At 32.5% G+C, this 22,464-nt stretch overlaps 1 protein-coding gene across 5 annotated transcripts in view; it reads right to left on the bottom strand.

The window, feature by feature from the left end:
* LOC127543817 (cytochrome P450 7B1) overlaps positions 1 to 22,464 on the bottom strand; it is a 265,895-nt gene that overhangs the window by 61,357 nt on the left and 182,074 nt on the right. For all 5 annotated transcript variants that reach the window (XM_051970124.1, XM_051970126.1, XM_051970125.1 and 2 more), the window contains exon 2: positions 13,241 to 13,377. In XM_051970124.1, the coding sequence (XP_051826084.1) occupies positions 13,241 to 13,377 (137 nt within the window). The remainder of the gene's footprint in view (positions 1 to 13,240; positions 13,378 to 22,464) is intronic.

The following is a 22,464-nucleotide window of genomic DNA, read 5'->3' as shown; positions in this document are numbered from 1 at the left end:
AAATCTTAACCAAAATGTAGAAATACTAAACACATCATTTATTGATGAAAAACAAAAAAAAAAAATTGAATGAAGTGTCCCAAGGGAAAGAATTAAAAATAATTTAAGAGCAAATAATTTAATTTTAAATAATTAGCTGGTCAAAAAACAAATTATAGAAACAATCAAAGATTTCATTAAAAATCACAACAAGACATTATAATTTATGGGATGCAACTGAAACAGTTCTTTTAAAAATGAATGCCTCTGAGTAATGTCATCAATAAGAGATAACAAATCAGTGACTTGTGAATGCAAATAAAACAGTCATGTAAGAAAAAAAAACACAATTAAGCAGCAAAATAGAAATTCCAAGTTAGTAACAACAATACAAAAGAAAAATAAAAATCTAAAACACTAATTTATAATTAAAGCTAAAATTGTGTTTTTTAAATAATAAAATAGATGAACAACAGTATTTTTTAAAGAGAAGAAAAACAAATTTGATCAAAAGCTAAAAAAAAAAAGAATAATTCACAACTAAAAAAGAAATAAAGAAAACTCTTAGGAACTATATTTCCCAAATACATACTAAATTTATTTTAGAGAAAATGCATGAACATTTACAGAAAATATACAATATCTAAACTAAGAAAAGAAAAATAAAATTTTTATATAATTCAATATCAGGAAAAGAAATTGAACATGCTATAAATCAACTCTGAAAGAAAAAAAGTGTTTCATGATATGAATTTATAATCAAATTCTATTGAGATTTCAAGGAACAATTAATTCCAATATTATTTGAAATGTTTCTAATAGGATAAAAAGCATCCTTCTAATTTTATTCTAAAATACAAATATAGTGTTGAATTTAACTTGAAGAGAAACAGAGAAGAGAACTACAAGACTATATATAGTCTATAAACTATAAACTATGAATATATTATGTATATATACAGAGAGAAATATATAGAAAATATGATATGTCAATAATATAATTAACAAAAGCCATATGATTAGATCAAAAGATGTAGAAAAGGTTTTTGACAAATTCCAGTAGACATTTTTGTTTAAAAAAAAACAGAATGTATAGAAATATATGAACTTTTCCTTAACATACTAAATAATACCTGACTAAAACTAATAAAAATAAAAACAAAAATAATAAAACTAATAAAAAAATAATGATTTGTTGTTTACCCAATGTTTTATCATTTTTTAGGATTAGATTATTTAATTTCCAATTAATTTTTGGTCTATTTTCTCCTGGCCTAATATTGAATGTAATTTTTATTGCATTATGATCTGACAAAAATACATTTACTATTTCTGCCTTTCTGCATTTGATTTTGAGGTTTTTATGCCCTAACACATGGTCAATTTTTGTGTTGGTTCCATGAACTGACAAGAAAAAAGTAAACTCCTTTCTGTCTCCATTCAATTTTCTCCAAAGACCTATCATACCTAACTTTTGTAACATTTTGTTTATCTCCTTAATTGCTTTCTTATTTCTTTTGTGATTCAATTTATCTAGTTCTGAGAGAGCAAGTTTGAGATGCCCACTAGTATAGTTTTGCTGTCTATTTCTTCTTGCATCCCTCTTAACTTCTTGTCTAAGGAATTTGGATGCTATACTACTTGATGCATATATGTTTAGTATTGATATTACTTCATCATCCATGGTACCCTTTGGCAAGATATAGTTTCCTTCCTTATCTCTTTTAATTAGATCTATTTTTGCTTTTACTTGATCTAAGATAAGGATTGCTACTCTTGCTTTTTTTTTTTTTTACTTCATCTGAAGCATAATAATTTCTGCTCCAGCCCTATACTTACTCTGTATGTATCACTCTGCTTTAAATGTGTTTCTTGTAAGTAACATATTGTAGGATTCTGGCTTTTAATCCAGTCTGTTATCTGCTTCTGTTTTATGGGAGAGTTCATCCCATTTGTATTCACAGTTAAAATAACAAATTCTGTATTTCCTGCCATCTTATTTACCCTGTTATGCTTTTTTCTTTTCTTTCCCTGTTCCCTCCTCTTCAGTTTTTTTTTTTTTTGCTTCTGATTACCACCTCACTCTAACAGCCTTCCCCCTTTAAAGCCCCTCCTCCTTTCTTACATCTTTCCACTACTGTTTTCCCTTCTATTAGCTTTCCTCTTTCTTTTCCCCTTTCACCACCTACTTTCCTATAAGGTGAGACAAGCTTCTCGTGAAACCAAATATGTCTGATATTCTCTCTTTGAGTCAAACCTGATGAGAATAGATTCACACAAAGTGCATCCCCCTCTCTTAATTCTCTTAATTATAATAAGTCTTCATTGCCTCTTTGTGAGATGTAATTTCCCTTATTTTACCTCTTTTTTTTCTTTCCAGTACAATCCCCTTTCCACCTCTAGTTTCTTTTTCATATTTTCATAATAAAATCAAATTATACCTACACTCTCTAAGTATACCCTTAACAGGAATAAACTTCTCAAGAATTCTTTCCTTTTTACCTTTTTATGCTGAAAAAGTTCTGTGTTTGGAGTTCAAAATGTTTGTTCAGTTCTGGTCTTTTTATCAGAAATAGATGAAATTCACCTATATCATTGAATGGCCATCTTCTTCCCTGAAAGATAATGCTCATTTTAGCTGAATAATTTATTCTTGGTTGTAATCCAAGTTCCTTTGCCTTTCAGAATATCAGATTCCAAGTCCTTTGATCCTTTAAGGTAGAAGCTGCTAGGTCCTGGGTAATCCTGGGTAAAATCTGGCTCCTTGGTATTTAAATTGTTTCTTTCTGGCTGCTTGCAATATCTTTTCCTTTGTGCAATAGATCTGAAATTTAGCCACAATGTTCCTTGGAGTTTTAATTTTTGGGTCTCTTTCAGGAGGTAATCTGTGAATTATTTCAATGGCTATTTCACTTTCTGATTCTACAACATCAGGGCAGTTTTCCTTTATGCTTTCCTTTAAGATAATGTCTAGGTTCTTTTTTTAATCATGGCTTTCAGGAAGTCCAATAATCCTTAGATTTTAGATCTTAGAAAATAGATCCTGTCTATTTTCCAGGTCAGGTGATTTTCTTAGGAGGTATTTCATATTTTCTTCTATTTTTTCATTTTGTTTTGTTTTGTTTGACTGATTTTTGAAATCTTATTGGGTCATTCACTTCCATTTGTTCAATTCTAATTTTTAGTATATTATTTTCTTCAATTACCTTTTTTAGCTCCTTTTGTATTTGACCTATTGAATTGTTTTGTTCATTGTATTTTTTTACATGTCACAAATTCTGTTTTTTAACAAATTGATATGTTTTTTATATCTATTTTCTAAGGAGTTTTATGCTTTTCCCATTTCATCACATCTATTTTGTAGGGAGTTATATGTTTTTCTCATCCCTTCTTGAAAAGATCTCATTTCCTTTCCCTATTTTTCTTCTAACTCTCTTTTAAGATCCTTTATGAAATCTTCCAAGAAAGCCTTATGAAATGGGGACTAGCTTATATCTCCCTTTAGGGCTTCATCTGGAGTTGCTTTGCCTTTAGAAACCTTAGGATTTGAAGTCTGTTCTCTCTCTCCATAAAAGTGGTCTGTAGTGAGAGGTTTTTGGTTCTTTTGCTCATTTTTTAAGGCTTCTTGAGGTCTGCTATTAATGCAAAGGAGTGACAGCTGCTTTAGTTTGTCCTGGGGCAGTTCTGCTGATTGACTTCTGGTGCTGGTTAATGGCAGCTAGGTCCTGTGTTTTGGGGGGACTCAGTGGTTTACAATTTGCCTTTTATAGCAAATCTGCTAGATCACCCACTTAAAACCAGGACAGAGTAGCATAAGAGTCCCAGGTATGTGGAAGCTGCAATACTCTGATTCCCCACTCCAGCTCCTTGTCTTGGCCTCCCTGTGCTATGGTTTGGGCTCACAGACTGTTCCCCTGTTGGTGTGAAACACACCTGTTCTGAATTTCTTCTTAGGTATCTTCTTCTGGAAATGTATTGTATTCCAATTATTTGTGGGTTCTGTGACTGCAGAACCAGTGTAGGGCTTAATCAACTATTGGTTTGAGACAAGGTCAGAGGAGGTCATAGAAAGTCGTGTCTGCTTTCTGCCATTGTCACTGATTCTTCTTTGCCATTCTTTATGTTGGTGGAGAGTTGGCCCTACCTATCACATTCTGCTTTCTTCTGAAAATTAGTGAGCAAAGTTGAGGTCCTAAACTTTTTGCTATAGAATGATAAGGTAAGATCAGGGATGTTATGTGCCAGTATACACACTCCTTTTCTTCATAAGATAGAAGATCTTTAAGTTTAAATCCAGAGGATCACATTGGTTGAAAAAAAAATCATGTGAATATCTATACATACTTTTTTTCGTGCAAGAGATATAATGAACAACAGGTACTAAGAATAACTCCATGACTGAATTTATTCAGAAAAACTACAGGGAGTGAAATATTTTCCAAAGAGAGAAAGCCAGCTGAGGTGAACAAGATGAAATAGAATTCAAGCTTATTGTTTTGTCTGCTTTTAGATTGGAAAAAGAATGATTTCAGTAAGCCCAAAAAAGAAAAGCTTATATTCTAATAATTTTGATTACGAAAAGCAGCTATGCACAACAATCTATGGAATATTAAACATAATAGCTAGCATTTATATACCACCTTGAAATTCAAAACCCTTTACTTATAGTAACTCTTTTGGTCATCACAAATACTCTGTGATTTATTATCCCCATTTTATAGATAGAGAAGTTAAGAAACTTTGCTCAGGTTTAGACTTCTAATAAATTTCTGAAGTAAGATTTGGAGTCAGGTCTTTCTTATTCAAAATCTTACACTCTATATACTATACCATTTCACTGTCCCTAAGAAACAATAGTGGCAAAGTAGTTATTTGTGTGAAGACTGTTTTTATCTGAACCTCAGTGAAAAAGATGAGACAATAATAATAAATGGACATGGTCAAGAAAATTCTTTAAAAAGTGTTTTCTTGTAAGAAAATAAAATAGGAAAATTTTCAATGAATTAAAACACAATATAGAAATCAGTATTTAATTGATGATTAAAATTATTTTGAAATATTAATTGTGAATTTAAAAACTGTGGAATGAAATGATGGATGTTATTATATAATTAATATGTACTTAATGTAACACTCTAGTTTATCACCTAAATTTAAAGATAGATGTGTCTTATTTGAAAAAAAAAGTATTATATCTTGAATAAAATACTTGAAGTTTTAACTTTTCCATCGCAATAACAAAATGTTCTTATTTAAAAAGCCAGTCATTCAAAAAAATTTAGCGCAATAAGTGATCAACTGTAACATATTTTCTACATAATTTTCACAATATTCTGATATTAAAAGTTCATGAAGTCTCATAAAAATACCAATGAAAAGTATTTTTCAAGTTTTTTAACATTCTTGCTCAGCTGAGTCATCAATATATTTGTTATTTCCAATAAAAATGTTGGTTGAGTGAATAATGGAAATCTAGAAAATACTTTTTCCCTTGCAGACTACCACATTTATGTAATCGTCCTCTTATTAGGAAGATTTCACTGAACTGTTGACAATGATGTACAGTACTGCTTCGCTGGTGTGACGTTTAGGGAAAACGATTCTGCTGCACCACCACACAAAACCAATTAGATAACTATATTCTACGACAGGTCAGAAATTTACATTGTTTCTCATGGAAAGATGTGCCTTTTAATTTCTTTATTAAGATGACATCCGTGTCCCTTGTGACTTTTTTGGATGACAATCATTTGCTCATCACATGAAAAAGTACAACTGGAGATATCAAATAACTGGGTATGGGGCAAAGGCAGAAACTGGCTCATCATTTCAATTTTTCCAAATGAACTATTTTGCAAATTGATTATTAGGACAATATATAAATGTGTATTTTTTCATAGTTCCTGTATTTATAAATGGGGTTAAAAGAGTGGGTAAGTCATGCATTTACAATCATTAAAGTTCTGTCAGCTACATGCAAGACATTATTCCCATCACATTACTAAGACTGTACAGAATTCAATGAGTCTCAGTATTTGAGATTATGAGAATTAAAACTTTTGTTGTTGCTTTTTTTTTTCAAGGTAAACAAAAGTAGGTTAACATTCATAATTTTCTCTTTATTCTACATAGAATGTGTCAAAACAATGCCACAACAATGGGAGAAATGAGAAAATCATTTAGTTATTTGTTTTGTTTGCTTGATGACAGTCAAAAGCTTTTGTTATTTGAAAAAAAAATTGGCCAGTTTTATCATTGTGTAAAGAGAACCTCAGCCATTGCAACTCACTATATGTTAAACCAAGGTAATCAAACACTTCTGATTTTGCCTTACTTTTGTTTGCCAACAATTTGACAACTTGTCTTAGATTTTTCCAGCCATAGGATATTTCTTTTGCCTCCTTAGTCAAAGGAATATTGACTTATTATACTATCAGGTACCATTAAGAAACCCTATGCCAACCTAGAAGTTATTTAATAGTCTTCCAGAAAAGATTTGGGGACTATCATTCCCACTCCTCACATGCAAAGGCAAGGATAGAGTATTGTGACTTACTAGGATGCTAAAGAAACTCAGTGGACCAGATTAAAAGGGAATGATGTTGTAGGATGCCAAAGTGAGCTATGCTCTTTGAAAATTCTTGTCATTTCCTACCAATTCTTATTCTTTTTCAAATAAAAAAAAAACCTGATGGGCTTGCTAGTACACATCAATAATTCCTGTTATTGACATACCAACAATAGTTTATTTTTTGAATTCTGAGCTACAGTGGATTTAGCTGATCAGGTGTCTACACTAAGCCTTCAATCAATATGATAAGCAATAAATATGAGGACAAGTGGTGACCAGAATACCTAAGGAGCAATAAAACAATTCCAAGAGGAAATGGAGCAGGTCTAAAAATCTTATGCCTATCTGTAATGTGATTGTCTTTAAAAAATAAAACAAAGCAAAAGAACTTTGACAGGATTTTATTTAACACAATTGCCCCTCTTCTAGGAACTAAGAGAAGGCAGATCCTTACTTGCTCCTAGAAACCATGGCAAAATCTATTTCATTGCAAAGCTTATTTCAGGTGTTCTGTGAAACACACTGATGCCAAATCATTTAACCTACCCATTCCATTCTACTTGTGTCTCTAGATTCACTGAGGCTTTTGCTGTTCCACATATATATTTTCATATTTGTCCTACAGTGCCAGAGTTTGATATTAGGGCTCATCACTTTCTTGGAAATGGTTTTCTTAAGGTCTAATCAGAGACAATTTTGCTATGAATTCTCTAGGTGCCATATAGAGTTAAGTCATAAATAAAACTTAATCTAATCTATTTTTGGGCATACATTAACCATGCATCAACCACTCAAACTAATAATAGCCAGGATCTAGTGAATGTACATATAGAGAGTGACTTGGCCATATAGCCTGCTCTTACCAGCACTTACAGCTTGGGCATGATAAGGAGACCCAATCTTTAAAATAAAATAATCAACAACAACAATAAAAACTGTTTCTTTCCATCAATCTGATGCCTGGTCACTCTAATCAAAATACCAGCTTGAGGTGCAGAACTGAAAAGTAATCATAAACATTGTTCATTAAGTTTTTATTATCAGTACAGACAAAACAATTCCAATATGAAAGCTGAGAAATTTCCTTTTTTTGACACAGCTATTATTGAAAGCAAGGATATTTTCATTTTAGCTTGATTCTGATATAGATTACTCTAAGGTCTTTAAGTTGGTCAAATTGTTTTCTTGAAAATTTGATGGGCATTTTCTATTAAGAAAAAAAATACACAGAAGACAAAATGAAGTGGGAAGAAAGAGGAATGAGGACTACCTGGCTGACCTGGGACTTTTCTTTAAATGGAGGTTCTGAGAGAAAATATCCAATCAAGAGGGAGAGACCAAAAGGTGAAAGGAGATTTTTTTTTTCCTGAGGCAGTTGGGGTTAAGTAACTTGCCCAGGGTAACATAGGAAAGGAGCTTTTAATGTGTGAATTCTAAGGCTGGAATGGACTTCTAGGATGAATAAATTTCTGGAATATGGTAAAGAAAACCTGCGGTGCAACCTAGAGAGAAATGTCATTTTATGACACTTTGACCAAAAAAGCCAAGCAATAGTTATGAGCTTCTATTTCTCTTCCTCCTTGTCCTGGAATAATTTCACTCATTATTTTTCTCTTACTTTGGATATAGTGTATGATATCAAAAAGCATCAATGTTGTGGCACACACATGTAATCCCAGCTACCTAGAAATTGTGGGTTTCTGGACTTTGAAAAAAAATGAACATTGACTACTTGCATTAAATTCTGCATTAATATGGTGAGTCTCCAAAAGGAATAGGCTACAAAATTGCCTAAGGAAACAACCAAACTGGATTGGAAATATATTGAGTCAAATTTTCTATGTAAAAAAGTAGTGGGTCTAGGCCTATGAGTAGTTCCATACATCTAGTCCGGATAAAGTGAGAAGATGAATATTTAAAAAAATCAGAAAGTATTGTTTTTCATTTTTAGCAGGATTGGGCTAAAACTATGTGAATATTTAAGGATGATACAAATCAGCTACATATATCCTTTCAACATCTTTTCTCTATTAAGATGAAAAAAAGTTTTCTATCAGACTTTAATTTTCAACCCACAAAAATGGCCAACTAGCCCTTCCTCTAATTCTATATTATCATCAGTGTAATGATAATATGGAGAAAAACCAGTGTGAAATATGTATATTTTTGGTATTGTATCACAGTCTTTTACAAATATGCCATCCCAATAACCTACTACTTTATTTAGAGAATGATTCCTTGACACAAGCAATAAAAAAGAGATAAACAATTTAGCAAAATTAACCAACATAACAACTGATTCTGATAACATATGCAATCCATACAGATTCCCCTATATCTGCAAACAAAAGAGGGAAGTGGCATATTTTTATGTTTTAGAGGAAACCAACATTGGTCATTAAAAGTATATATCATTCAATTCTAATTTTGTTTTTTGTTGTTTTTTTTTCTATTTATAATTGCTATATTCATTGGATATAGTTTTCCCAGCTCTACCTATTTCATTTTGTACAGGAAGGTCTTAAATGACTTCTGTAGAAATTTCCAACACTTGAGCCATGTTTCTTTGATTTATTCCTTTTTTTCTTTTTAAAGCGGTTTTTAAAAATTAATGTATGTATTCCTTACAGCACCATAATCATTCCAAGTATCCCTCTCTCTCTTCCCCTTCCAGAGACCAATACCAATGACAAACAATATTGTTTAGAGGGGGAAAAAATCATCAAAATTAATCAATACATTGAAAAAAGTCCAAACACATATGCAATAAGCAATGCATGTTGTTCTACTTTCTCCATGAAGGGGTAAATTGTGATTGTATTTTTTATATTTCTTCATTGTAGTTCTATTTGCTTTTTATAGTTTTGCTATATGTTACAGGACTTCAAAATCTGCTGGAATCATTGGATTCCCTAAGACATAAAAAGACTTTTGCAGGACTTTAAAAACTTGGGGGGATCATTGGATTCCCTGATATATGAAGCAATGGACAATAGATTGGTTTTGGACTATCTCTTGGCTGCTGAAGAAGGTGTTTGTGTGACTGCTGTTTACATACTCTCCTTCAAGGACTTCTGGCAATCTTTTACAACACAATGTTGATTTATATTGTTTGTTATACCATTACTTGGGTGCATAATTCATGTTTGTTACAACACATCAAGCCTGCACTGACTGTGGGAAGAGTCATCACTAATAGCCTCTGTGTTGTTGCTATGTGCTTGTGTAATACTTCCCATGCTGATGGGTTTGTGCATAATAAGACCCTTCAGCCCAGAAACCTGCTAGCAACCCCCACTTCCCTTTGGTGCTTTTCATCTCCCTTCCTGAGATGTCAGGGAGGGCGTGATTATCTCCTTTTTAGTGCTTTCTCCTCCCTTCCTGAGAAGTCAGGGGGGTCGTGATCACCTCCTTTTTGGTGCTTTCACCTCCTTTCCTGAGAAGTCAGGGAGGGTGTGATCACTTCCCCTTGGAGGCTCTGACCTCGCTGAGGAGTCAGGGATGGCATGACCACCTGTGTTCTAAAACACAAACAAAAGAAATGACCACCTGTGTTCTAAAACAAAAGAAAGTGGGAGATGTAATGGGCTGAGGCTTCAATTGATGCCCTGAAGTCCCAAGCACGTGAGGCTAAATAGTAATTGGACCATACTCTATTAATATATAAGCTTGGAGAAAGAATGGCCCCACCCACTCTTTGTGCAAATCTTGATGTGTTGTATAGGAAATGACGATTTTGGTGGGTGGAGGCAGGGGAGTGGAAAAGGAAGGGGAAGGAGAGATTGCTGGGTGGTGTTTTGACATAGCTGCTTGCATTGCCATTGCGATGGCCTTTCAGCTCAGATCCCCCTCTGTTAGCTGGCTTCCTGTTGCAGCTGCCCATATTGCTATCGCAATCTTTCTTGCCCATATTGTTATCCCAATCCTTATTCATCTCTTCACTTCAATAAAGACTGAAGATTTTCCCCTTAACCTGAATTCCTGACTCTGGCTGATTTTAAATACGCAGTCATTACAGCTATATTATTATTATTATTATTATTATTTGGTCTTTGTTCTTTCTTTTTACATCATTGTAGTCACTGTGTATATTGTTTTCTTGGTTGTGCTTACTTAGAACAATAGTGGGACTGGGCTCATAAACAGTTCCTAAATATCTGGCCATAAAGATTTTTCTTTACTTTTATGTAGTTGTCACATATATAATTTCCTTTAATTTTTTTAATTAATGTTTTCTGTTTCTTATATCACTATGGTATCCCATTTATCTCTGTTCCTCCCCCTTCCCCAGGAGTCAGACAATATGACAAATAGTAATAGAGAGGAAAAAAAGTCAGCACAACTAATGGATACATTGAAAAAATCTGAAAATGTGTGTAATACCTGTGGACCTCCTACTTCCACAAAGGGATAGCTTAGAGATGTCTTATCTTTTCTCTTCATTTGAATCACACTTTATCTTTACAATTTTGTTACATTTACTTTTAACTTTTTGGTATTTCTTTGTTATTTCCATTTAAGCTGTAATTAATCTGCATGTTGTCTTCTTGGTTCTACCTACTTCATACTGTATCAGTTCATATAGATCGTTCCATGGTTTTCTGGATTTATCACACACATTATTTCTTAAAACATAATATTATCCCATTACATTCATATAACATAATTTTTTTTTAGTAATTCTCCAATTAATAGGCATATATTTTGTTTTCGATTCTTAGCATCACAAAAAAAGTTGCTATAAATATTTTTGATTATTTGGGAGCTTTCTTCTTATTGATGATTTCATTGTATAAATCCAGCAAAAGGATGCCATTTGGTCACTTTATTTGTGTAATTTCAAATTGCTTTTCAAAATTTTCAGCTGCCATTTTGGGATTATTTTTGCCAATTTGCAAAGTGTGAAGTAGAACCTCAGTGTTGTCTTGATTTGGATTTCTCTTTTTATGAATGTTTCAAATACTTTGTAAGTCTTTTTTGAGAACCCTTTGTTCATATTCTCTGATCACATACCTATTAGGAATTGGTTGTTGATTTTACATATGTATACAAATTGTTTACATATCTTTAATTCTTTGCCCTTCAATTCTTCATTGATTTATCTATTTTATAATCAATACCAAATGGTTTTGATAACTACTCCTTTATAATATTATTTGACATCTGGAAGTGCTATTCCCTCTTTTTTTTTTAATAATTTTTTATTGATAGAACGCATGCCAGGGTAATTTTTTACAGCATTATCCCTTGCATTCATTTCTATTCCGATTTTTCCCCTCCCTCCCTCCGCCCCTTCCCCCAGATGGCAAGAGTCCTTTACATGTTGAATGGGTTGCAGTATATCCTAGATACAATATATGTGTGCAGAACCAAACAGTTTTCTTGTTGCACAGGGAGAATTGAATTCAGAAGATATAAATAACCCGGGAGGAAAAACATAAATGCAAGCAGTTTATATTCATTTCCAGTGTTCTTTCTCTGGGTGTAGCTGCTTCTGTCCATCTTTGATCAATTAAGGCTCTCTTTATCAAAGAGGTCCACTTCCATCAGATACATCCTCAAACAGTATCATTGTTGAGGTATATAATGATCTCCTGGTTCTGCTCATTTCACTCAGCATCAGTTCATGTAAGTCTCGCCAGTTCTCTCTGTATTCATCCTGCTGGTCGTTCCTTACAGAACAATAATATTCCATAATGTTCATATACCACAATTTACTCAACCATTCTCCAATTGATGGACATCCTTTCATTTTCCAGCTTCTGCGCTATTCCCTCTTTGTCCCTTTTTGTGGTTTATTCATGTTTAACGCTTCATGACACCAATTAGGATTACATTGGCAAATATATTAGATTACTTTACCTTTTCTTTCTACAGATCATTTTACAGTTGAGGAAGTTGAAGTAAACAGTTAAGTGATTTGTCCAGGGTCAGATAGGAAGTAAATGTCTGAGTCTTGATTTGAGTCCCACCCCACCAAAACACATAGTGTTCTACCCCATGTCTCCTGTTACTTAATTCTTTAGCATTGCACCAGAATTCTGACATGTTGCAGCACTGGTACTAGTGGGCTGTGGCCATTGGCAGACTTTTGATCCTGATAGGTTGTGGTCATCCATCCATCCATCCATCCATCTATCCATCTATCTATTATCACAATCAGCTTGGAATAGTGTTCTCCATAGAACCAGAAAGAGGAAGGGAAATTGTTGGATGTGGGTTTTGTTATAAGTCTGTGGCATATCCTTGTCTTTTAATGAACCCTTGTTACAGGTAGTGTAGGAAATGGGGAAGAGGCACTGAGTCAGGGTCAGCAGACATCAGTTCATGGGATTAGATTCCTTTTTTCCACCTTCTTTTAAATTCTTAGTATCTTAAACTATGAAGATAGCTTAAACTACCAAACTATCTTGGTATATAATTTCTGTTTTGAAGAGCTTTGGAAAGTCACAGGTATCAAAGAAAATACTTTGACCTTCATCTTATTGCTCATGTGACCTTGAATGCCTCATTTTTTTCTTATAGTAATTACGTTAGAGTTATGTACAACATTTTAAAGGCAATTCCCTAATGGATACAATGGTTTATTTTTATTGGGAGTTCTATATGTGAAAGTTAGTAAATAACATCTTTGAAATAATCAAAAAACATAAAATGACTATAGAAGATATTGATGAACAGAATTCTTACCATTAATTTTTAAGGTAAATATATTTCCGTATTTTTTCTGATAATCTTGGATGCTTTTGTAGGGGTTTTTTTTTATCTGAAAGAACACTCCAAAAAAAGGAATGCAGCCATTTATCAATGGAGGTTCCCCAGGTCTCCTAGGTAAACAATAAGAAAAACAGAGGACATCAAATTAATCACATGTCAAAATATGTGGCAATCATATCTAGAAGCTGACAGATCAGCTGGACAATTTCAGAGATTTGTTGTTATTTTTTTCCAATTACACTATTCAACAATAGACATTACTGCATTTATACCCTCTTGATAGAACAGCTGAAGTTAAATGATTTGGGCCTGATTTCCCTCTTAGAGATTTAGAACCTTTACAGTCTTAGACAACTCACTTAATTTCTCTGAAATTTGATTTTCTTATTTGTGAGAGGTGGTTGGACCTGATGAATTTAGAGTGTCCTTCCAGCTCAAAATCTAATTCTATGATCATTCTATGTGGCATGGCGGATAGAATTCTGGTCCTGGAATTAGCAAGATGAGTTCAAATCTGCCTTCAAACACTTAAAATTGTCTTAATTATTCAAATGACTTTACTGGGCCAGTTGCTTAACCTCTTTATATATATATATATATATCTTTATATGCTTCAACTATAAAATGTAAATAACTAATAGCACCTACCTTTTAGGGCTGTTTTAAGGATATATTTAAAAACTTAATACAGTGCCTAGCATATAGCAGATGCTTAATAAATGCTTATTTGCTTCATTCTCTTCTTCACTTTCCTCCTTTCTTTTCCTTCATTCCTTTCATTCTTTCCTTCTTTTAATTTTCCTTTCTTTTCCTTTTTCCTTCCTTCTTCCCTTCCCTTTTTCTATCCTTTTTTTTCTTTAATTCCTTCTGTTCTTTTTCCCTTCCTTCCACCTGTCTTTTTCTTTCTTTCCTACTTTTTTCTCTCCTCTTTCTATGCAATTCCCAAAAATATTCCCAATTGAGTCCCAAACTCACTCAAACCATTTATTAGATAGTGTATAAAATATCTAGAAAATTAGCTATGCTTTTAAAATTAATTTACATTTTTACTAGAAAAGACATTGCCTGTCTAATGACTCTGATCCTGTTACAATTAAGTCTCCTTCCTTTGTCTCTTACCTCACCCTTGGCTTCTCCATCTGCCCATTGCTCTCCTTCCTTTCTAATGTCTCTGTGTCTACCTTAACTTTGCCAATCTTTCTTTTGAGCTACCCTATTGTTGATGTGAATCTTAAACATATAATATACAGTTTCTCAAGTAAGAAAAATAAACAATTTGTCTATGTTTAAACCATTTGTCCTTGTTGTATTCCTTAAAACTGATATTTGATATTGGCTTTTATTTGTTAAAATTTCTGTTAATTTTGGGTTTTTATTGATAGAAAGTCCTGAATATCTGCAAATTAGTTGAGAGTCCATCTTTTCTCATTCAAAATTATTTAAAATATGGCTCCCAACAATTCTTAAATCTATGATTGAAGTGGATTTTATAATCTAAACAAACAAAATTAAACTGATTGTCTCAGTTAATTAAAAAAAATGTTTGTTGTTCTAATGTTATATAGACCGAGATTACTAACTGATTGACTTGATTTTTCTTTTCACAAGCAGCTGTTATATTATTAATTCAGTTCAATTACTTTACTGACACATATAATACCTGGGTATAGATTAACTATACATAATGTATATAATGTATATAATTATTTGTTTCATAGCAAAAGATAAATATCAGTTTCACTCACATTTTAATGATCACTTTGGTGATAATAAACAATGGGGTTTAATGCCCTATTACTTAATAACTAGTTTATTTAATGGTTAACTAGCTTAGTATCCTTCCAAATGTAAATAAGTTAATTATGATCAAAAGAAAAGTAACTTAAACTCTAGAACTTGAAGCTAAAGTTTCTATGAATGTCATTTAATCTAATAACTCCATTTTGCATTTTAGCAGAGATAAAATGTCTTTCCAACTGTCATATCATGTTATAAGAAACAAAACAGGGATTTGAACTCATATCCTCTTAATTTGAAAACTAATGTTATTTCTCTTCTTTCTTCTTCTCTATGCCTTCTTTGCATTATACTAGAGGATGTTAATAGAAAATTATGACAAAGGCTTTGAATCTGAAGCTTTTGATAACTTTTGAATGAGTTGCTTAATCAAAGAATTATAAATGTAGAAGGGGCTTTAGAGGAAGTCTAACTTTTTTTTTTAATAATTTAGATGAGAAGATGGATTGCTTAGAATTATTAAGTGGCTTGCCTAAGGTCATGCAGGTGGTAATAGAGTCAAAACTGACTCTATTCAGATCAGCAGTTTTTCTTATCATATTATATTTCCTTTATTGTTACTTCAATCTACTTATAAATATAAATATATTATATTTTATATATTATAAAAATAAATATAAAAACATTTTAATCAATTGAGAAATTAATTGGGAATGGTCAACATTATTCTATGGAGATAAAGTCACAGATATTTTGTAATGCCACACTTTTCCAATGTTGACTATTTTTCCTAAAAAAAATAATCCAGCTTTTTAGCAAAATGTAATCAACTACATCAGAGGAAGGGAAGAAAAAAACAAACCTCTCATCCCTATGTTTAAAAGATGCTAAAGCATAGCTGCTTATGCCACTAAAAATAAGAACAATTTAACTTTTAAAATACCTGCTGTTTTCACTAATACATGTCTTCGTAGATGATTTACAAAAAAAGGATTCTCTAACTATGAAAACATGTTCATTGTAAAAGAAAAGTATTGATAAGGCTATATTTAAAATTTGAGTAAGAAGTCATTAACTCTCCATGTTTCACATATGAAACATTACATAAAATATCCAAGGAGAATGAAAACATTTCTTTTTTTTCAACCTCCTGCCCCACTGTTCAAAGCTTCAAGTTACAACTTCTTTCTACTACTGTCGTTTGGCTGAATAAATCCGATTTAAATACAGAAACACAAAGCAAGTCTGGTCTGGAATGGATTAAAACAAATATTCATGAAGAACTCTGATGCTCTAGCCCATCTGTGAAGGTGACTTATACTACATGCAGAACAACCCATTTTGATTAATCACAAGATATTTACTAGCTCAGATCTAATCAAAGATCAAGGGATCACAAGCTTTACTACTATCATACACAGCATGGAAATTTATGTAGCTAGATTAACCCCATCAGAGACTGGTGCTCTCTATGCCCCATCATAGTAAAATATAACTTAAAAAAAATTTAACTATTAGGTATTTATCCATCCATCTCTTTTTTTAAAAAAAAGAATCCTATAAGGTATTTGCATAATTAAAATGCAGGAACAATGTGCCAAATTTAATATATTTTCTGCTTTAATTGGAAACATCATTTTATGATTTAAATTGTACCTTCACTATTCTTCAGTATTTTTTTTTTATGGTTGGTAACAATGTCATACTAAAAATGACAGCTTAGATTTATATTGTACTAAGAGAAGTTTAAGTATTCAACCAAAGCAGTAAAGATTGCCAGTAAATGGTAGAGATAGGACTCAAGTCCAATATTCACTTCAAGTTTTTCAACGATATTATATTCTTATGAAAAAGGAAAAGGAAAAATTAGAAAGAATTTTTTTAGAAATACACATTTAATAATAGTGCCTTTTTCCTTCACCTTTCCACTTAAATTTTTTTTTTCAAACAAAACTGTTATCATTTGCAACCTTGCTAGTTCTAATCATATTAGGATACAAAGTAGGGAACTTTCTAAAAGCTAAATCTACATATTAAAATAAAAGGAACAAAGAAATTTATTCAAAATTATAGAAAAATAAACTCTAATTCAAAAACTACATTTATCCATGTCAAGTCTTTAATTTTATTTTTTCAGTGTGAAAGTGTTTTGGGTGGTTTACCAAATTTCTCTTCAAAATATTAGGTCCCTACATTGGCTTGCCTTTACTTCCTGAGTTGAACATGCCATTGTGACAAATATTTAAATAGGCTTTTTTGTCATATTCTAATTTAATGCATCTTATCTCACCCTCCACGCTCTGTCATTTGGTCAAAAGCTGTATTCCTCACAGGGTTTCCGCAGGGGGAAGAAAGGATGCAGCTCAGAGATCCAGAGGAAAATTAACTTAATGCTTCAAGTCCAGAGGATCACATCAAAGAGCCATTTTACTATCACAAAGACGGGAGGGTCATCGTTTGTTTCAGATGTGTTTAGTTAAGATGCAATAAGCTTAACATTGTTAAACACAATGTCACAACCATGTATGTTGCACTAAAAATATAATAGTAGTTCATCTTACAATCCACAGAAGACTGATAACAGAAATTTGGCTTCATTTCTGTTTTTCACTTCTTTTTTAAAGGACAGAGGCCCACCTGACATATAGTATATAGTAGGGGGCAATATGAGTGCACATATAGGTGTACATGTGTGTATGAATGCATGTGCACACGAATTTATGTGGTTTTATGTGTGTTAAGTGTGTATTTGTGCATATGTACATGTGATCATATGTACGTATGACCTAAAAGAAAATACTTTAGGGAGTTTAATGTATCTGACACCTACCTCCTAAATTCTTCTCACTATTGAAAAGATGATAGGCATACATCCTAACATTTGACTGAACTAGCAATTATATCTGATTTTTTATAGCTACTTATATAAACCATGAGTGGGAGAAGCCCAGGTTTTATTTTGTCACCATTGTCCCACTGTTAACAATTTATTTACTTCCAAATTTCTGATGTACACGCTATAGCTTTTGAAAGTTGTCATCTAAAGTACAAATTTATATAGGAGCAAATAACTTAGAAGAAGCAAAATATATAAGATATCTGAAAAATATAGAAATAACTTTTCAGAAAATATAGAAATAACTCCCTTAAATTTAGAAAATCAAACACTGAATGATACAGATTAGGAAATTAACATTTCAGAAATATACCTATAAAATAGTAAAAGGATTTGGATTCAGATTTTATAATCCTAGTAGGCAAAGATTTTATTTCAATACAATCATTCAGCAATACACACTAATACTAATTTAATCAGCCTTGTGGATCAATAAAATGTATTTATTGCCCCATAGTACTTTTAGAAATCATCTTTCTTTCCATTTTGATACACACTTACTTAAAATTAATAAAAGTAATATTCTTTACTAGTAGTCCATCACAAATTTATCCTAATCATAAATGGGATTTTATGTCACATTTTAAGATAATATATAGTTAGAAAGGTTGTTTTAACTGCTTAAAGAATAAAGTAAAATAAAGTAAAGATGATATTTGGAACCTTCTCCAATCCAATGCTGAACTATTTCTCCAGTATGACTGCACATTTTTAGCTACCATAAACTTTCTACTTCTACCAGAAGACTTAAACTTAGTCTTTGCACATGCCATGAATGTTCTTTCCTTTGCAATTATGCTTATAGCATTACTACATAAAAGTCTCTACTTGTTTATCTTTGCTTATCTGAATTCTGACAATCCTCATATCTGAGGCCCAACCCCAATTCCTCCATGAAACCTTACTACAACTCCAGCTCACAGGAATCTCCCTCCTCTAAAATGTGGTGTGGTAGAAATAACATCAGACTTGATGTCAGGAGACCTGGATTGAATGTCAGTTATTGCAACAGTCCAGGTGTGAGGGGATAAGGGCTTGCCCCAGTATGGTGATAGTATCAGAGATGGGGATGGGACATGTTATGAAGATATTGTGATGATAGATCAGAATTTGAAAACTGACAGTATTTGGGGAGTGAATATGAAGAATTGAGGATGATACTTAGGTTGCAGTCCTAGGTGACTAGAATAATGATGATGTCATTGACAGTTATATGGAAGTTAGGAAGAAGGGAAGGTTTTGAGGAATGTATGAGTTTAGTTTTAGATATGTTGAATTAAAGATATGTATGAGATCCTGTTTGAGAGGTTAAATGAACAGTTGGAAATGAAAAAAAAAGTGAAGAGAGTAGTTATGAGCTGGATAAAATGTAAGAATTATTTTCATGAAAATGACAAATGAATCCATGGAAGCATATGAGATCACTAAAGCAAAACTGTATAGATGCAGAAAAGAAGGAAGCCAATATAGAGCATTAAGATCTCTCAGGCCAGCTAGGTGGTGCAGGGATAAAGCACCAACCCTGATGTCAGGAAGATTTGAATTCAAATCTGACCTGAGACACTTAACACTTCCTAGTTGTGTGAACCTGGGCAAGTCACTTAACTCGAATTGCTTCAGGCTCCTCCCCCAACCCACCCCCGCCCTCCCCGCAAAAAAAAAAAAAGTCTCTTAAGAAGTATTCATATTGGACTTATTGCTATGGGAGAATTCACTAAGGCAAGAAATTATACTAACAAAACATATCAGGAACGGAACTGTGACAATTAGAATTTTGAGAGAATAGATTTATTCACCAATAAGCAATCAAAATCTGACTTTGTGCTGGCTGTTCTGGGAATATTTTTAATACTTGGTAATCAATTACTATTTTTTTTTTTTGCCAAATGAACTTCTTTTAAGTATCCCACTATGAGGCAGAAGCTATTGTAATATTGAGTCATAGTTCCACAAAAAATGTTCTCTCCCTTGAAACACTACACTACATTATCATTTGTATAGCAGGTGCCTACGGGGTCATTTGCTTCATTTGTACATAATAAATCAGAAGTTGCTTAGTACCATAAGCTTCATGTAGAAAACCTGAACATTCTGCTTAGTGTTTAAGGCCAGAATCAGACAAATAGTAATCTCTTTCCAGGATGAACATTAATCCAGATCTGTCTAAAAATTTATATAATTCAATACCACAAGTAATCTCTATTGTGACCTGTGCTTAACCTTCTTTTTCCCCCATCTTATAATCTTACAAATCCACTGTGTGTGTGTGATTGGCATCTGGTGGCAACACAATATTTACTACATAAAGAACAAATGAAAAATTCCCAAATGAAAATGTGATTTTCCAGGATACCAGTGATATGACTGATGAACTATTTTTGATAAATCTCACTACATAAGAAAAAAGGGTCTGTTACATAAAGACAACTGTTTCCTGTTGAGGGAAAATTGGCTCCATTAGGAAATCAATTGAATTAAAGTTTGATTTAATTTCATGGTAAAGAAGGTATTTTCTCCTTATGTACTTAGAAATACAATAACAAAGCACTGCACATAATGGTATGATGCCAACAACACAGAATATCATTACCAAAGGCCAAAGAAGCTCACATATTGCAAAAGCAATAGACAATATGAACACAACCCATGTCACATTCTTCCTCTTCTATGAAACATTCCTTGCTCTTCCTGTTATAAATTATCTTTCCTTCTTTCTCAAGATTCAAATGAAATACTTTGTACTTTACTTGCTATATTCTATCCTATGTATAATTATTTGTGGAAATTTCTTTACTCTGCCCTAAATGGGCAGGGATACAGAAAGAACATTGATTTGGGAATAAAAAAAAGCTGTGCTCAAGTTCTGTCACTTATTCCTTGTGTGACCAAAGGCAAACTGCTTCATTTCTTTTAACACATTTCTTCATTATTCAACCTGATAAAATGCCAGCATCTTGTGAAATGAAAGAAATGTTTTGAAAACTTTTTCAAGTATTTATAAATGAGATCTACCACCAAAAATTGATAGCATGTATCAATTGATTGTGGACTGGCTTAAGAAACTGTAGCACAGAAATATAATGGAATATTATTGTTCCATAAGAAATTATAAATGATAAAACATATAAGACAATACAGAATAAAGGAAACCAAATCAGGAAAACAACATATGGATGAAAGAATGTAAATGACAACCAAACAAAAAGTTAGCCAAATTCAGATCAACATAATGACTAATCTTTGTCTTAAAGAACAGATAATATATATTTTCTTAATCTTATTGGGAGTCAGGGGTGATATAATGTAGACAAATGCAGCATATAATATCAGATGCGGTCATTTTGCTGATTAGCTTTGCTTTTGATTGCTTTTCTTTCTTACAATTCAAAGAATTGAGAACTAAAATGGCAGAGAGAAACCAGGAAGTTATCAAAACTTTCCCCAATTTTCTTCTGAAACAATGTTAAGTCTCTAAATGGATTCTGGAGTGACAGAATCCACAAAAAAATAGAATGAACAATTTTTCAACTTATGATAATTTAGAAGGACTTCAAGAAAGGCATATTTCATTTGGGTACAAGGGGAGTACAGTGTAGAACAGGCAGGATGTGGGCAAGCCAGTGAGAGAATCTTAACTGCAACACATATCAGAAACTAAGGCCACTTCAATTTTGGTTTAGCAGGCCTATGGCACAGCAGTTCAGCTTTTAGATATCCAGATTTACTACAGAAGACAAATAGTTACCCCTAAAACCCCAGCACAAAAGGCAGGAGTAGGCTGGGCCACCCCAGCACAGTGGATAAGTCACCAACCTCTCAAGCCCCAGCATAGAAAGCCAATAATCAAGAACCTGTCCCTCAGAACAAGAAGCATCTATACCCTAGAAGTAGAACCCTGATCATAAAAAGCTACTATGGTAACACAGAAGATCAAAATACAAACTCAGAAAAAGAGAACAACAGTAAAATACCTATATATGAAGTCTCAAAGAAGAATACAAATTGTTCTCAGCACCAAAAAGTCCTACTGGAAAGAGCTCAAAAGGGATTTTAAAAATCAAGTAAAAGAAGCACAAGGAAAAATGGGAAAAGAAGGAGAGTTTTGCAGTAGAATGGGGGAGAGGGGAGAGAATAAACACCTTAGCAAAGGAAGAACAAAAACTGAATGAAGAAAAGAAAAATTAAAAATAGATTTGGTCAAATTAAAAAAAAATCCATTGAAGAAAACAACTCGTTAAAAAATAGAATTAGCCAAATAGAAAAGAAGCTACAAAAATAATTGAAAAAAATTCTTTACAAATTAGAAGATAAGTGGACAAATGGAAGCTACTTTTTATGACATAGATATGATGCTGATACCTAAACAAGGAAGCATCAAAAGAGAGAAAGAAAATTATAGACCAATTTCCAAATGAATATTGATGCAAACATTTTAAATAAACTATTAGCAAAAAGATTATTATAATTTGTCATTGGAATAATACACTATGACAGGTAGGATTTATATCAGGAATGCAGGGCTGTTTCAGTATTAAGAAAACTATTGGCATAATTAATCATATCA

The sequence above is a fragment of the Antechinus flavipes genome, chromosome 1 (assembly GCF_016432865.1).
Source record: "Antechinus flavipes isolate AdamAnt ecotype Samford, QLD, Australia chromosome 1, AdamAnt_v2, whole genome shotgun sequence".
NCBI classification, from domain to species: Eukaryota; Metazoa; Chordata; class Mammalia; order Dasyuromorphia; family Dasyuridae; genus Antechinus; species Antechinus flavipes.
This window is presented reverse-complemented; position numbering and strand designations above follow the sequence as displayed.